This window comes from Pelecanus crispus, chromosome W, assembly GCF_030463565.1.
Source record: "Pelecanus crispus isolate bPelCri1 chromosome W, bPelCri1.pri, whole genome shotgun sequence".
NCBI classification, from domain to species: Eukaryota; Metazoa; Chordata; class Aves; order Pelecaniformes; family Pelecanidae; genus Pelecanus; species Pelecanus crispus.
The window spans coordinates 14,715,096-14,733,333 of NC_134675.1; the positions used below are offsets into that span (position 1 = coordinate 14,715,096).

Consider the following 18,238-nt stretch of genomic DNA (forward strand, 5'->3'; position numbering starts at 1 on the left):
AAAAAACCCCACCAAACCAAAAAAACCCAAGCCAAACAAGCTTTTTCTCATGCGGTTGAGTTGATTTTACTTTAACACAAAAAGGTGGAAAAATGATAATTTTGATGCTTTAAAACAGTTCCATGATTAAGAAATAAAATTCATCCTTGCACATGAAGGCCCAGAACACGCCCTTGTTCTTTTATCGGAAGTATATATAGTGGCAGCAGTAATAACTTACCCCTTGAGTATTAGTACTAGCTGACTGATGGGATGCACATTATACATTTCTGACATAAACAATTTTTTATGTATTATTCAGCAGTGAAGATAGCTTCTTCCAAGTCAAGATGTGCTGTGTGCTCTGTACTTTTGTTTCTCCTTGGGAAGGGTAAGTCCATATTTGGATACAGACCCTAACAACTCTGCCCAGGCCTGCTGGCAAAGATTTGAACAAAACAATGTAGTCAGTATACTGGTTGTATTAAACCAGATCCACTGGAAATAACTTTTGTAGGCAAAAAAAAAACAACCCACAACAAGCCACAAACATTTAAAGTTCACTGCTAATATTTCCTTCATTCCCTTTAAGTATGTTGTTTGCTGACATCTTTGTCTGGTCATCAAGTAGTTACCTGTATTCCAGCTGTTCATGCTTCTCTGACCTCAATAAGCTATCTTCAACAAGTCGATATGTCAAAATAAGAAATAAGGAGATTAGACAGACAGGTTTAAGCAACAAGACATCTATACAAACCTAGTACTAGCTTTGTACCCCAACCTCCATATGGCCACTTTCAAGCTACAGCAGTAACTAAACCCAATGAAATACCACAAGAAGTATTTCCTTCTGTACATGATTTTTATTATTTACATAATACAACAGAGCATAGATGCTGGTTAGTGTGATTCTGTGCAATAGCTAAGTATGAACTATCTGTACATGTTTGCATCTCTGATAACTAAATTGAAAGAACAAAGTTAAAGCAAAAGCCTGATGCTTTTAATAGCGAACTAAAAAACTAAGACTGAACACTGCAATGTGTCAGAAATGGCATCTTGTGTACATACACAACTATTTACAGATGAAAAGAGGCATTACTACAACACTAGTCTACACTATACTTGATTATATAAAAACCCCACAAGTTTCATACATCACAAAAAACCCTTCCATTATAACACAGAAGTTATATTGCCAGACAAGCATCAGTGAACTATACTGCCCTTTCTAGTTATTATACAAAGCTGTAGATAAATGGGGCCCATGCAATACACCCAAGAACACTACAGTCCTACACCCAAGTACAATTAAAAATGATAAAGCAGCCCTCCAAGAGTGGTTCCAGCTCCCACAAGTCTACAGCAGTCATGTTGGGTATGGTTTTCCATACCCAACAATTATTGCATGTGCAATTGTTACATTTAAAACTTTTTTCTTAATTTAAAAAAGCTCCTAATATTCTTTTGAACCCAGAACACACTAAATTTAAGAAGTACATGAATAAACTGCTCAAATACTTCTGCAGCTTACACAGATGCATGTGTCACTTGATAGAGCTGCTGTGGTATGTCTAAACACACCCACACATATATAGTTTTTGTTTTGTAAGCAAATCTTAGCACAATATTGTGCTACACAAGATTTTTAGCTATGCAAGGAAAAGCAGACAACTGTTGCAGGCCAGTTCTCAGGTTTCTAACAGGAGATTTCCTTTGGGAAACTATTGTCATGATTCTGAAGTTAATGTAAACTGTTCCAAAATAATTTTCTTCTCATACATATCTGAGTTTTTCAATTTTTCCTATTGCAATTGTTAAATGACTTTTTATTAAATATGGCACCAACATTCATCTTACTGGAAGGTAGAGCCCTCTACATGGCTTACATTCTGCTGGAAAACAATGGAGTGTGGAAACTAAAAGTAGAACAAGATTTTAAATGATAGAAGTAGACCGCCAACCTTTCTAACATATCTTTCTCCCAAACAGGCACATAGTCTTTGGCTAGTGTTATACACCTTGAACGTCTCAAAAGGCAGATCTGCTGCAAACACGCAGATAGTATACATCTGTTTGGCACATGTGAACTAGAGCCTGTCCTCTGCGCATGTGTATTCCTGTGCAGGTTATGATCATCCAATCATATTCTGAGGAGAGCATATACATTTTCAAGGGCTGTATCTATCCATTTCTGCCTGTAACAAACACCCAAACATTCTGAAATATCATTAAGACAGACAAGGCTAAAATTAAAACTTTGGAGAAGGGAAAATGGCCATGCATCTGCTCTTTAATGCTTTCCTAGGGTATATTTAAAATAAAACAAGTAAAAGTCAGTCTTTTCACAAGTAGACTAGTTTATATTCTCTGGATTTTTTCAGCCACCACAACTGGATTCTCTTTCCTGATTTTTGCTGCAGCTTCTGCTTTGTAATCATATGGGCAGTTATGCTTGTCAGAATAACGGTGAAGTCCACAAAATAAGTTTCCACATCGGCAATCAAATCCTGTACAAAAAAAGAAAAAGCAACATAACTAGGAAGCTTCAGACTTAAGCAAGCTATAAATTAAGGGCTTAGTCAGTACAAAAGGGGGTATATGTGCATCTACTTTAACAAACAGAATAAATGAAATTAGTATTTCCAAATATCAACTCTATGAAGGGATCTAACTATGGATTTTAAAACAGCAAGGAAGTTTAATGGCTACAGATATTTCAACAAATTTAATCTAGTAAGAGGCAACTAATCATATAGATCTGTTCAGTATTGACAAAGTGCTCTCATACCTGTAAGGCCAACCTTCTTTCTGCACATGAAACATCTGTTCTTCTTTGGTTTAGGCAGTTCAGCTTTCTCTTCACTCTGTGAAGTACTAGGTTGAGAAACTGATGGGCTTGGTTGAGTAACAACTGTTAAAGCAAGCAAAAAAGAAATAAAGGTTATTTTTTTCATTTTCTCGACTTCACTAGCTACTCAGTAGCATGCTTGTATTTATTAACAGTTAATTCTCCTCTAAGACCCTGAAGCTCATTGTCTGAAGTTCTAAGCAGAATAGGTATTCTGTTAACTTCCCTTTTATCTCTACAGAAAACAATCAAGTTTCCCCCACTGTTCCATCATCTAGAAAATACAGGATACCTAGCATTATCACCTGTATACATCCATATAGGTGTAAAGGCTTGGAAAGGACTCCAGAAGTTCCACATACACACAACATTCAAAGACATATGACCTAGTTTAAATTAATCCAAAACAATAACAATATTGTCACAATTAAAGTTGTTGAACAGAGGGAATACTTGTGGAAAAGTCAGTAGGAACATATTTTAGAAACAGATGACATTTACATTAATGCTTTTTTGTCATAGTACCAAGTTACTCTGCCACTATATTTGCAAAGTCAGATGATCTAAAACCTCAGTCAACCAGAGCAGCTAACATTCTTGAGCTTCAAACCACTGATTCTGTGATACATCAAGCACACTACTACAAACCACACAGCTCAAAAGAGCCCTTGTTTCAGACACTTTTTTCAGTAATTTAAAAGAAAAGTACATATTTACATTGGCTATCTGTATCCTTGTACTATATTCAACCTTAACAATCAAGCAGGTAGAGTCAAAGTTACTTATTTTTCAATTGTCTTTGTCGAACGCTTTTGCTCAAATTTTAGTCACGTTTTACTCAAGTTCTCTGCAGGATAAAAATGGGTCCTTTTGTGAACTTCTGTGGATCTGTTAGTTTTCTCTGAAAAATTAATTTTTCATCAATTGTTTTAAAAATCATTTTTAATACTTCAATTAGTGCAGAGGAAAGTCAAGGGAGGTGTGTTTGTATACAAACTTTAACACATACAATCCAAGGAGTCAGTTCCTGTTCGGTTTTCCTGAACACTCAGTTGTATGTTTACATCTATTGTTTTAAAAGATAATGAGCAAACTGTAAAATACACTCCAGAAATAATGATTGAGAAGATAGGCTTAAAGGACTCATTTGTAACCAACTTTACGCACACAAATAGGATTTCTTAGTTGAGATCCTTTTGGATCAGTAAGCACTGCATTCTGTAAAAAGTGGATTTTTCCAGACATCATGAACCCCTTATAGTTAACTTTTTATTATCTTTACTATTAATACAATTTTAAAAGAGCAGGTATTTGTATTGTATTCATATGCCTATGTATATAACTAACACAAAGCCTCACAGATCCAAGCCCCATTTCATAATTCACTGTAGAAGTTAACAGAGAGCCTCCAGTCAGTAGTTCATATTCCAGATTGTAAACAAGAATCAGAAGCAACAAACTTTCAGAGGTAACAAGGAACTTTCAGTGCTCATACCCAAACATTTTTATACAGTAAACCAGTATTTTTCTTATACAATAACTGTAACAGTCCTAAGGAACAACTCAAACTCTTTACTACTATTATTTTTGACATATTCTATAGGAAGAGTTCAATGTCAACACTATTTTGCTAAGTCTGAGGATAACAATACCATCCAGTCTTGGATATACAATACTTTTTCTATATTTAAGCATGCTATTGGTAAAAAGCAAAGGTACAGGACTACAATCATTACTGCTATTAATACTTTTCAGAGTAGTTTCCACAGCTGCTTTTTTTATATTAGAAAATTTCTTTGTCTTGACAATTAATATTTTCTAGATTAACAGATATACTTTAAACTTGTCTTTAAACCCCAAAGAAAGTAGTGTTCAGTATCAGATAATCTAGTTGAGAGCCTGTGACAAAAAAAAAAAAAAAAACCAAAAAACAAAAAAACACTGACACCACAGTGTAAGCCTGTTGGATACCATACCCCTTAGCTGACAGGCATTAGTTATGGCATTAAGAAATCAACTAAACATCTCCCAAACCAAGAAGCATGGTCAAGCTCCTTTTAGATTTGTTATATTGCCAGTCTGTTTAAAAAAAGTGCAAATTGTAAACCATATCAGATGAAAAAAAAGGGAACTTTCCGATTCTCTCCCCTATCCCACTCTGAGGGAGTGAGCAAGCAGCAGTGTGGTGCTTAGCTGCCTACCAGTGTTAAACCACAACAGTCTTTTTTAGCACCCAACATGGGGCTCAAAGGGTTTGAGATAATGACAGATTTGATTGGAATATGCTAGATCTAATTTATAGTTGTTGTAGCTGTTTAACTACAGCAGGCTCCTGTGCTTGCCATGGGGTTTGCTTGCCTTACTGTATATTAGAGTCTAGTGCTTGTTAGTGGCTGCTTTTTGCTTTCACTGCTTGCTGTACTGCTTATCATCTGTCTTTGCTATGCCTGGAAACATTTTGATAACAGCAATGGCCATACACATGAGCTGGCAGATGGCCAGGGCACTGCTGCTGTACTGGACAGGCTGGAACTCCAGTGTGAACTCAAGTCAAAGCGATTGTGACCTGTGGATGAGTCCACATGGGAACAGGACACCCCAAAGCATCTGTGGCTGTGGATATGTCTGTGCCACAGCAGGTATACCTCTAAAGGGATTGTGGCCCAAGGGTAAGTCCACGCTGGAGAAGGTACACCTCAAAGCATCTGTGGCTGTGGATAAGTCCACAACACAGCAGGTATGCTCCTGAAGGGACTGTGGCTGTGGATAAGGCCACACTGGAGCACGTACATCTCTGAAGGGATTGCAGCCCATGGATAAGGCCACGCCGGAACAGGTATACCTCAAAGCAACTGTGGCTGTGGATAAGTCTATGCCACAGCAGGTATACCCCTGAAGAGACTGTGGCTCATAGATAAGGCTCCACTTGGAGCATGTATAACCCTAAGGGACTGCAGCCCATGGATAAATCCAAGCTGGAGCAGAGGCAAGGGGAGGAGTTCATTGCAATGTACCAGGCCATAGGGTTTAACAAAGGGACCAGGGGTGAAGACTATAATGGAAATACCTTTAAACTGCTGTAACCTGGGATTTGAGTTGCATGTTATAGGAAGTACTATAGCAGGAACCACCCGAACCAATGGAGAACAAACATCACAAGAAGCGGTGCGAGTGCAGCAGTGACCTGATCTGAGCTCACTGAACCATCAAGGCAAAGAGATAGTCCAATACATCATTCTGTGTCACAAAAATATTAAAAACAAAAAACCAAATCCATCTAAGGGAAAACATTACCAACTACTACAAGTGTACTTCCTCCTCCATATAAACAAACTGACTAGTGTTCACTGCCACAACCAGCAACATGGGAACTAGAAAGCAACGATAATAATCCTAAGTGCAAAGGCCCATTTCCCAAAAGAGCTGCCGAGCAGGATCCTTCCCCCACAACTAAAATACATTCCAAAAAGGAAAAGCAGATAACATGCAGAAATGGGCAACTGAAAGGTCCCAAGTCAAGGAGATGGGGCAGGGCCCCCTAAATCAGAATTAAAGTGTTCAATTTATTTCTCTACACAGATAACACCTGCAGAAAGGAGGTATCCTCCCACTTTTATGCCAGCAGAGTTAGATCTAATAATGAGTTTTAATAATGAAGTCCTCAGAGTAGCTTCTGATTAACAGCCAGAACAGGGACAACACCCTTTAACTAAAGCTCACACATCAGAACAAAACCCCCTTTTTCATCAAACTGTGGCTCAAATGAAATATAAGTTTTAGTTGTTCTGGCATGACATTAAGAGCCAAATTTATCAGATACTATCCTGACAATTGCATGTCACAAAAGGCTCCCTCTAGCATACAAGCCAAATCTAACTGGGCAACTACAATGCCATTCCTCAATATATTACATTTATTTTATGCCAGAAATCATACTGTGTTAATCAGGCAAAGTACTCCAAGTAATTGCCATGTGACTGCCACGGAATAAATCACTAGACAAAAGCTGAAACAATGGTAGGAAAATGGTTGCTATTGTTACCTGCAGACCTCCTTCCTCAGTACCAATAACCCTATTGATATGAAGCAAAGCCTTTTACCACCAGAACATGTTTTATCACCTTAACAGAGTTCCTGTTGGCATGTAGCCCTCTCCATCACCATGGTTATTTCTCTTGCCAACCATTGGCTCAGGTTACCAGATGAGTTTGTTTCACTTAAATTTTACAAGACCAGTTCTCCTGCTACAAGGTTAAAAAAACAAACTCAGAAGCAAAAGAAGTTTTCAGAACTAGGCATGACTTTTTTTAATTAATAAAGACAACAATAAGTTAACCACAGGTATTGTAAAATGCAGTACCATCAGGAACAACAAAACAGGCACAGGGGATGCCATTCAGAGGGACCTGGACAAGCTCAAGAAGTGGGCCCATGTGAACCTCATGAGGTTCAACAAGACCAAGTGCAGGGTCCTGCACCTGGGTCAGGGCAACCCCCAGTATCAATACAGGCTGAGGGTGAAGGGATTGAGAGCAGCCCTGTGGAAAAGGACTTGGGGATACTGGTGGATGAAAAGCTGGACATGAGCCAGCAATGTGCGCTTGCAGCCCAGAAAGCCAACTGTATCCTGGGCTGCATGAAAAGAAGCATGGCCAGCAGGTCGAGGGAGGTGATTCTGCCCCTCTACTCTGCTCTGGTGAGACCTCACCTGGAGTACTGCGTCCAGCTCTGGGGTCCCTAGTACAAGAAGGACATGGACCTGTTAGAGTGGGTCCAGAAGGAGGGCCACAAAAATGATCAGAGGGCTGGAACACCTCTCCTACGAAGAAAGGCTGAGAGAGCTGGGGTTGTTCAGCCTGGAGAAGAGAAGGCTCCAGGAAGACCTTACTGTGGCCTTTCAGTACTTAAAGAGGGCTTATAAGAAAGATGGAGAAAGACTTTTTGCCAGGGCCTGTAGTGACATGACAAGGGGCAGCAGTTTTAAACTGAAAGAGGGCAGATTTAGATTGGACATAAGGAAGAATTTTTTTTTTTTTTTTTACAATTAACCTGGTAAGACACTGGAACAGGTTGCCCAGAGAAGTTGTGGATGCCCCATCTTTGGAAGTGTTCAAGGTCAGGTTGGACTGGGCTCTGAGCAACCTGATCTAGTTGAAGATGTCCCTGCTCATTGCAGGGGGGGTTGGACCAGATGATCTTTGGAGGTCCCTTCCAACCCAAACCATTCTATGATCATAATTCTGCTAGGATAAGGACCAACATAATCCTAGTATGAGAAGTGCCTGGGAAAAAAAAAAAAAGCACAAATACAAGTGTCACATTGTAAATTTGGGAAGATTTACTTCACTCATTCTGAAGATAAGATGCATCTTTAAAGCAGACAGAGGGGGGAACAGCAAGGTCACTGATTGGAAGCAAGCCACAGCATGACAGCTGTTCAACCTATACACAGAAAGGTCCTACAAACAGAAAGAACAATGCTACTCTGACCCCAAAGTATTAAAGCCACAGTGACTATGAGACTTCTGAAAAAGTAATAACCACTGCAATAGCTAGAGTTTCAGAACTGACAGTGGTTTTCTTTACATCAACCAGTATAGCTGGAGCAGTTCATGAAGGACTGTATCCTGTGGGATGGACCCATGCTGCAGCTGGGAAAAAGCACAGGGAGGAAGGAAGAGAGAGGAACTGTTATGAACTGACTGCAACCCTCCATTCCCCCCTGTGTCACTCAGAAGAGGGAGGAGGTAGAAGAGTCTGGAATAAAAGGAGTGAAATTGAGCCTGGGAAGAAGGGGATAAAAGGAAGGCATTTTTAGCTTTGTCTTTGTTTCTTACTATCCTGCTCCTTTTTTTTTTTTTTTTAAATTGGCAATAAATTAAATTATTTTTCCCCCAGTTGAGTCTGTTTTGCCTGTGACTGTAATTAGAAACCCTGTCCTTGTCTCAACCCACAAGCTTTTCCATCTTATTTTCTTCCCCTGTCCTGCTGAAGAGTGAGAAAACAACTGGGTGGGCATCTGGCAGTCAGCCAAGGTCAACCCACTACACCTCCCCATATTTGGTAGCCCTTTCTGGTTGCTTTAAAGTAATACCAAGAAGGTTTTTAGAAGCTTCCTCTATACCCAAACAAATTATTCAAATTACAACCCTAGCAGTTTAACAAACTGCATTGACTTCCACAGTACTAGGAAGCAGTAAGCATGCCAGTGAAGAGTGAAATGCTTGAGCATAAAAAAAAAAAAAAGTTGTTTTAAGCATTCTAACTACTTTTACATGAAGGTAATTCAACTCCCACCATGGAAGAACTGGGAAAATTAAAACAGAAGAAGGAATAAAGGTAATAGACAAAGAGCACCCAAAAGTCATCAGAAAGACATACTGCACTTCTGCAGTATGAGAACTGAAAAATTATACTACAGATTATGTAATCCTTACGCTGCACATTAACACAACTGATATAAGTTTGAGTCATTGGAAGTAAGATGGACAGTATTTATTATGCTTTATCAAGCTTGAGAATGAATATTTTATTCTTCAGAAACTGCAATTGCTATGCTGATCTAGGTACCCATGATAAAAGGCTAAAGAATAAACTGCATTTTTAATTTGATGCCAAAGAACTGGGATAAAACTATTCTGCAGCATGTAATTAATCTCCCACATGCCCAACTAACAGGCACACTGAATATTTCTACTCTTATACCAATATAACAGATACCCCTATTTAAGTATCACACTCAAATATGGTTTAATTTGGTTACCATCAAGACTTGATGTCTGTTGCACATCTCTCAAAAAGATACAGTAGCATCCTATCAGCAACAAGCACAGGACCAGCAGTTGGGTCCTCGGTCTTATTTTTCCAGGTAGACTGCTTCAAGACTTAGAGATTGTTAGTTCCATTTCAGAATTGTTTCAGTCAGGGACATCTACTCAAGCTACAGCAGACATGGGAAACAGGAAGATAATTTTGAACACAAGACAAAGTTGATATATCTGATGGTTTTATCAACAGCCACAAAGGAACTGTCTACAGATAGCACCCACAGTTAAATACTATATCCATGTTTGAAAACAAATTAGAATCAGTTATTAAAACAAGAACCAAGCAATGTAATCGACTTATCTTGATCTTTCAATATCTCATAAGATAGCTGTCTATTCAGCATCTTACTCAGAATATTATCTGCAACACACACTGTATATATCATAGCTACTGGTTTTATCTATAACATAAGTGAGGGCAACCCATAACAGGGTCTCAACCTGCATGTAGGACAGCTGTGGCATTTAACATTAAAATAACTCATCATATTGTCTTGGTAGAGAGCCAAAAGACAAGTGAACATCAACTCATGAATTCCATTAAACGTCAACTTCCAGGAATGGAAAGGGTAACCTACAATGTGGATGGACTAAGACTGTAAGTTAACAATATTTGGGGAAGATTTTTTAATACTCATTTTACATAAGACCATACACATTTCAAGTTCCAGTTCACTTTCTTTATAGGCAGCACTATTCCACAGCTGTGGCTTCAGAGTGATAACTCACCACACTGCTCCCAAGAACAAGGATATTACTGAGTTAAGAAAAATAATTTTTGATATGCATACTGATACTGATTAAGTCTGCTGCTGGTTGTACAGGTTGGCAGTGATGAGATTACAGAGAGAAGTCTCTTTTGATTGTTTTAGGACTTCAGGGCACTGGGGCAATTGGTTGCAGGATCGGGAGCACAGGTACTGTTTTCCTCTATCCCGTCAGAGGCAGGGAAGAATGCTAAATGGAATGGGAAAACTCACCTGATTAACAAGTGGCTCAGAGGCTGGTGCCATCAGTGGAATTTTGTTTTTTTCAAGCATGGGGAGGTTTACATGGCACCGGGCCTTGCTGGCAACAGATGGAGTTCAGCTATCTCCAAGGGGGAAAAGGATTCTTGCCCATGAGTTGGCAGGACTCATCAGGAGCGCTTTAAACTAGGTTCAAAGGGGGAAGGGGATAAAACCAGGCTCACTAGAGTGGAGCCCAGGGGCAGCATGGCAACATTGGGGGTGAAGCCGATAGCCCATCTCAAGTGCATGTACACCAATGCACGCAGCATGGGCAACAAACAGGAGGAGCTGGAAGCCCTTGTGCAGCAGGATAGCTATGACATAGTCGCCATCACAGAAACATGGTGGGATGAGTCTCATGACTGGAGTGCTGCATTGTATGGCTATAAGTTCTTCAGAAGGGAAAGGCAAGGAAGGAGAGGCAGTGGGGCATCCCTGTATGTTAGGGAGTGTTTTGACTGCATAGAGCTCGACAGTGGTGATGATAAGGTCGAGTGCTTATGGGTAAGGATGAGGGGGAAGGCCAACAAGGCAGACGTCCTGCTGGGAGTCTGCTATAGACCACCCAACCAGGATGAAGAGATAGACGAAGCATTCTATAAGCAGCTGGCAGAAGTCTCACAATCGCTAGCCCTTGTTCTCGTGGGGGACTTCAACCTGCCAGACAGCTGCTGGAAATACAACACAGCAGAGAAGAAACAGTCTCGGAGGTTCCTGGAGTGTGTGGAGGATAACTTCCTGACACAGCTGGTGAGTGAGCCTACCAGGGGAGGTGCCTCGCTTGACCTGCTGTTTACAAACAGAGAAGGACTCATGGGAGATGTCATGGTTGGAGGCCATCTTGGGCTTAGCGACCATGATACGATAGAGTTTTCGATTCTTGGTGAAGTAAGGAGAAGGGCCAGCATTGTCACCAAGGATGAGGAAAAGCCTAAAGTACTTAATGCCTTCTTTGCCTCTGTCTTTAATAGCCAGACCAGTTATCCCCAGGGCATTCAGCCCCCTGAGCTGGAAGACAGGGAGCAGAATAAACCCCCCCATAATCCAGGAGGAAGCAGTTAACGACCTGCTACGCCACCTGGATGCTCACAAGTCTATGGGGCCAGATGGGATCCACCCAAGAGTACTGAGGGAGCTGGCAGAGGAGCTTTTGCCAAGCCACTCTCCATCATCTAGCAGCAGTCCTGGTTAACAGGGGAGGTCCCTGATGACTGGAGGCTTGTGAATGTGACACCTGTCTACAAGAAGGGCCGGAAGGAGGACCCGGGGAACTACAGCCCTGTCAGCCTGACCTCGGTGCCGGGGAAGATTATGGAGAGGTTCATCTTGAGTGAACTCAACAGGCATGTGCAGGTCAACCAGGAGAATCAGACCCAGCCAGCATGGGTTTATGAAAGGCAGGTCCTGCTTGACCAACCTGATCTCCTTCTATGACCTGGTGGCCTGCCTAGTGGATGAGGGAAAAGCTGTGGATGTCATCTACCTGGACTTCAGCAAAGCCTTTGACACAGTCTCCCACAGCATTCTCCTTGGGAAGCTGGTGGCTCATGGCTTGGATGGGCATACTCTTCACTGGGTAAAAAACTGGTTGGGTGACTGAGTCCAGAGAGTTGTGGTGAATGGAGTTAAGTCCAGTTGGCAACCGGTCACGAGCGGTGTTCCCCAGGGCTCAGTTTTGGGGCCAGCCTTGTTTAATATCTTTATCAACGATCTGGATGAGGGGATTGAGTGTGCCCTAAGTAAGTTTGCAGATGACACCAAACTGGGTGGGAGTGTCGATCTGCTGGAGGGTAGGATGGCCCTGCAGAGGGACCTGGACAGGCTGGATCGATTGGCTGAGGCCAACTGTATGAGGTTTAACAAGGCCAAGTGCCGGGTCCTGCACTTGGGTCACAACAACCCCATGCAACTCCACAGGCTTGGGGAAGAGTGGCTGGAAAGCTGCCTGGCTGAAAAGGACCTGGGGGTGCTGGTTGACAGCCGGCTGAACATGAGCCAGCAGTGTGGCCAAGTGGCCAAGAAGGCCAACAGCATCCTGGCTTGTATCAGGAATAGTGGGGCCAGCAGGAGCAGGGAGGTGATTGTCCCCCTGTACTCGGCCCTGGTGAGGCCGCACCTCAAATACTGTGTCCAGTTTTGGGCCCCTCAATACAAGAAAGACATTGAGGTGCTGGAGCGTGTTCAGAGAAGGGCAACAAAGCTGGTGAAGGGTCTGGAGCACAGGCCTTATGAGGAGCAGCTGAGGGAACTGGGGTTGTTTAGTCTGGAGAAGAGGAGGCTGAGGGGAGACCTTATTGCTCTCTACAACTACCTGAAAGGAGGTTGTAGTGAGGTGGGTGTTGGTCTCTTCTCTGAAGTAGTTAGCAATAGGACGAGAGGAAATGGCCTCAAGCTGCGCCAGGGGAGGTTTAGGTTGGAAATTAGGAAAAATTTCTTCACGGAAAGGGTAGTCAAGCATTGGAACAGGCTGCCCAAAGAGGTGGTGGAGTCACCATCCCTGGAAGCGTTCAAAAAACGGGTAGACGTGGCACTTCAGGACATGGTTTAGTCTAGTCTACCCTTAATTGGTTTAGTGTGGACTTGGTAATGTTAGGTTAATGGTTGGACTGGATGATCTTAAAGGTCTTTTCCAACCTAAACAATTCTATGATTCTATGTCTGGAAACACTTACAGACCTGATGGGAGACTCAATCAGAAAGGTAGTGACCCTCAAAAGCAAAAAAAAGAAAAGCTAGAAATATGCTATGATTTGATACAATATGATTATTTAAACATACTTTTTTTCAGAACAGTTTGGTTTTAGCGCTCAATATGTAAATCGGCTCTCTTGTATGGATGTTTTATTGCTACTTAAAAACCTGCTGAAACAAAACAGGTTTCTTAAAAGCCTCTACTATGTCTCAGTAACTTCGTAATGGTATTGTTCTGATATAATAATCAACACAAGGAAAGTAAGGAGTTAGATAAGGGGTTTTTGCATTTAATTCCTGTAAATTAGCATGGAAAAAAGCACACATATGAACAATATCTCTAGAATGCTTCAGGTATATTCTGACTTTGGTCAAGACTAGACTAGAATTCAATCCTTAATTAAAAAGTATATAAGCATATCAAAAGCCTATAAAATGCATGATATAACTAATGCCCAATTATGAACTGGAGTTTTGATATAAAGGTCTTTATATTTCACTGACTTGTAAACAGTTCATCAGGTAAGTAACTGGACTGAACACATGCCACAATTCAGTTACAAAACTACAAGCAGCACGAAAATTGAACTAAGAAATTACAAGTTACAACAAAATATATCATGTTAGACATCTAAATTACAACCAACTAGGCTGGTTACAGCTGTCATGCCTTTCTCCCTTCAAATGCTAAGGTATGATTAATTGCCTTCAGACCCGATTTGTTCTGAATGAGAATCCAGGTTACAACCTCAACCTGGGAAAAACAAAAGCAAAACAAGCCTGTTAAAGCTTCATTTTTGTCAACTTCAGAATTTTCTAGAATCAGATGCTTATATCTCAACAGGAAGTAAGTATATTTTTAGTCCACAGACTCAAAGCCAATTGTCCAGACTTAACTATTTAGAACTTTCTGGCTTGCAGAAGAGAATGAGCCTTCATAGTGCCGAAGACCTTAAAAAAACAAACAAACAAAAACCCCAACAACAACAAAAAAACAAACCACAAAAAAAAAAAAGACCTACTTTGCTTGAAGGCTAGATTGTTTGTTCCTGACCTACCATCTGATAGACAGTTATGAAATTCAGTTACCAGGGTGAGACTACACATAAAAATTGAAGTCTTTTCGTTAGCAACATCATGACAGGCATTATCTTAGAGAATTACATCTCATAGAAAGTATTAGCTTTGTTGTTATGAGGTGACATGAATTATCTACTCTACTGTTGTTTCAGCTCCTCCTCAAGCCTCAAGAGAGACCAACACATATTGGATGATGCCGGAAAAGAAAAAAAACATGGAACTAGCCCAAACACAATAGGGGTTTATAAAAAGTTGAGGCCATCTTTTCTTGACTGCGAAACACTTACAGGATCAACATACTAGTGAATACTGCAAACACTTGGTATATCTTAAATGTCTGATAAACCCTTTGTAATCTAAGAATAGTATATAAGGACACTATTCTGTGTTGTCTAAAATCTGCCCCCAACTTGATGAACTTCTACTTTTACAGCAGCTGAAGACTGTTTCAAGAATTTATGAATATGTACTAAGGAAGACAATTTTGTTATGGAAGTTTTTTCCAAACATTTAAATTCTATGGTAGTTTTCCCAACAATCTCTACACAAGCTTTAATGGAGTTTTGACTGGTTTCAAGCTGCAAGATTATCTTGAGGATTTTTTTATATATTTATTGATTAAAATAGGGGGAAAAAAGAGTGCTGTGTGACGCTACCATTTAGTTGCCTTGTTATGAGAAAATGGATATTGAGTCAACAGAAACAGAAGATTGCCCTTTACAGTTGGCAAAGTGACAAATCCCTATTGGCAGTTTTACTAAGACAAAATTCAGCTGTTACTTGACCACTGCGACCATTTTATGTATTTCTTTCCTGCCTGTCACTTTTTCAGGTAGTAATTCATAACAAGACAATATGGGTTTAGAAATTTATACTTTGTTACAATATTTATAAATTTCATATAATAAGTTTCTTCAGATAACATAAGTTACGAGAAGCTGAAACGTGTAAAAATCTCCTCAGTCTGTACATAACCAAAAAAGAATATAGTAAAAGCAATTGTCATTTAGTTCACATTCACAATTTTTACTATTTTAATTAAGTCATGTTAAGTTAAAACCTGTGTACAAACACTAAGCAATTAACTATCACCTGTAACAGCAGTCTTATTGGCAAAGATGCATCTATACAGTGCTGAGTGGTACCTTCTGGAATTTTCAACTCATTTTCAAAACAAAACAAAACCATTTTATCTTCAGTTGTAGTTTTCCTATTAAACATCAGCTTTTAATGTTTTAAGACCATTTCAGAACTATTAATTAACAAGTGTCAATACCTACAGATATTAAACAAGTACATTAAGATATCCATTTGAATGAACTGCTATATAATAAATCATTAATTCAATCACTCACTAGTAGGTAGGGAAGCAGTCCCTCCCCACCTCCCACCAAGAAATACTTTACACTTCAAAGTTTAAATACTACAGCTACAGCCTTCCTGAACAGCAATAAGACTTAAACTGAACATTCTCACTAAGCAATTAATGCCGTAAGTATTCTATATCTACAGAACAATGTTCTGTTTATATCTACTGATTACTCAATTAGTCCAAGAACCTTTAGCAGTCTTTGTTAGTATTTTAAATCAAGTATTCCCTTCTCCCCCACTCTCATCCTTCTGTAGAATGGAATTTATTAAGAACTCTGTTCTTCAAATGCAACAAACCATTTTGGTTGCCACAAGTCAGCAGGAACTGTATGCTAGCTTTTATACAAAAATCAACACCGACTTCAAAATTGAACATCTTGCGCCCAGATACAATTTAAGTGTGTTACTTTTAAAATTAAGGTTTGATAGCCAAAATGCTCCTCAAGTGTCAAATTATCTACTAAAATTGAACATGTGTCTGAAAACTATATTCTGGCACTAGTAATTTTTCTTGATTCTGAGGGTACTAATACTCAAGAAGCATTCATAATTAACAGTTCCTCAAGACCATCACCAAAGGGATATGCCTACTTAAGAGAAAGTAAATAAATTGTCAGCTTCTGTTAAGTCAGTTGTACCTAGTGTTACTCTGCAAACATACCTGGCTCAGTCTCTGTTTTTGGTGACACTTTTTCCTCTCTCGAAATGCTCATTTCTGTCATTTGCTGCATTACAGGCAAAGCGGCAACAGGCACGTTTCTGTTTACATACAGTGAAATGGGTAATTACATTAGTTTTGAGTTCATAAGAGCTTAAACTGTCAAAATCCATCAATAGACTACCTGATCAGTTATTATTGATACATGTTCCTGATCTGTACTTCTACTATCTCTCTTCCCTAGAAGAAACTTAGCAATCTGTAGCAAATATTTCCCCAGATAAACCAGAAATATCCTTGTAAATGTAGTAGTCCAACACCAAACACTAATTGGTTCTCATTTATAAAAAGATTCATAAAGCACTGTCAGGTGCACTGTCCCTTTTCCCTCTGCAGAAACTCACTGTAATAGGGTAAGGTTACTGCAATGTTACTTTAACTTGCTATACACTCACAGTTCATTCAAACCTCAAAATAATATCTTCATCTGGTGAAGAGTCTAGAGAACAAGTCTTATGAGAAGAGGCTGAGGGAATTGGGGCTGTTTAGTCTGGAGAAAAATGCTGCTTATTGCTTTCTACAACTACCTGAAAGGAGGTTGTAGTGAGGTGGGTGTCGGTCTTTTTCCCCCCCAAGTAACAAGCAATAGGACAAGAGGAAACAACCTCAAGTTGTACCAGGAGAGGTTTAGACTGGATATTATGAAAAATTTCTTCACCGAAAGGGTTGTCAAGCATTGGAACAGGCTGCCCAGGAAAGTGGTTGTGTCCCCATCCCTGGAGGTATTTAAAAGATGTGTAGATGTGGTGCTTAGGGACATGATTTAGTGGTGGACTTGGCAGCGTTAGGTTTACAGTTGGACTCAATCTTAAATGTCTTTTCCAACCTAAATGATTCTATGATCTTACCTTGATTTTTCAGATGTGCTACTAGCAGTACCTTCACAGTTGTTTAAGCTAGTGTCTGCTCTCTGTACAGATGCAGAGTCTGAAGTAGGACTGTTTGAACCACTAGCTGTACCTATAACAGAAATTTGAGAAGTTAATAAGCAAAGCATAGAATACAAGTTAGTCAAGTAGTTTTGCATACAGTTATGATCCATTTCAAATCATTCCTCATTCTACTGCATCTTCTTAATTAAGAGAGACTATACTGTTAATGACCAAAATACAGGGATTGTGGGCCAGAACATTACTCAACAATGTATTTTTATTTTTACTGCGATTTAAAGTATTATTCCCTTTGACATTCATAGTTTTAGTATGCAGCTATCAGAAGATCTCCTGAAATAAATTCCGCAAATCCTCTCATCGCCTATACATTATATTTTCCAAGACACAAAAAAAGAAATTAAAAAGACTCAAACCTTTACCCATTGGGCTGATTCTACCACTATTCTGCTGTCGCTGAAGATGCTCTTTGTAGCAAACAGAACACATCCCATTTGTCCTAGGATTTCCATAAAATCCACATCCTGTACTACACAGCATGGGCCCTGGGGTCTGGTTTGTCTCCTGAGCCATTTCAGTGCTGTAAATAAAACCAAGAACTGCATTAGGAACTGGCATTTCTCACCAAAATTGATTACAGGGTTATAGAATTAAAGTAGGTCTGCTTACCTTGCCCACAAAAACCAATATCAGCATTTTTAAAGATGGCTATATGGATGTTAATATATACTTCAATTCTATTGATAAGTAATATAGTTATGAACCTCTAAGAGAGGTAAAAAGCATTATCATGGTGTAGTGGGTTGGCCTTGGCTGGATGC

At 39.8% G+C, this 18,238-nt stretch overlaps 1 protein-coding gene across 2 annotated transcripts; it reads right to left on the bottom strand.

Annotated features, from left to right (window-relative positions):
• Nucleotides 1-2,340: 2,340 nt before the first annotated feature.
• On the bottom strand, nt 2,341-18,035 carry LOC142596484 (AN1-type zinc finger protein 5-like). Of its 2 annotated transcripts, none has more exons than XM_075725605.1 (5): nt 17,840-18,035; nt 17,376-17,487; nt 16,471-16,568; nt 2,771-2,893; nt 2,341-2,489 (listed from the first exon to the last, which is right to left on the bottom strand). In XM_075725605.1, exons 1-5 carry the CDS (start codon nt 18,033-18,035, stop codon nt 2,341-2,343), a joined length of 678 nt encoding a protein of 225 aa, XP_075581720.1. The 2 variants fall into 2 exon arrangements, with proteins under 2 accessions (XP_075581720.1, XP_075581721.1); XM_075725606.1 differs by lacking the exons at nt 16,471-16,568; nt 17,376-17,487 and adding exons at nt 5,604-5,624; nt 12,337-12,502 and having other exon boundaries at nt 2,771-2,877; nt 17,840-17,990.
• Between the last annotated feature and the right edge of the window lie 203 nt (nt 18,036-18,238).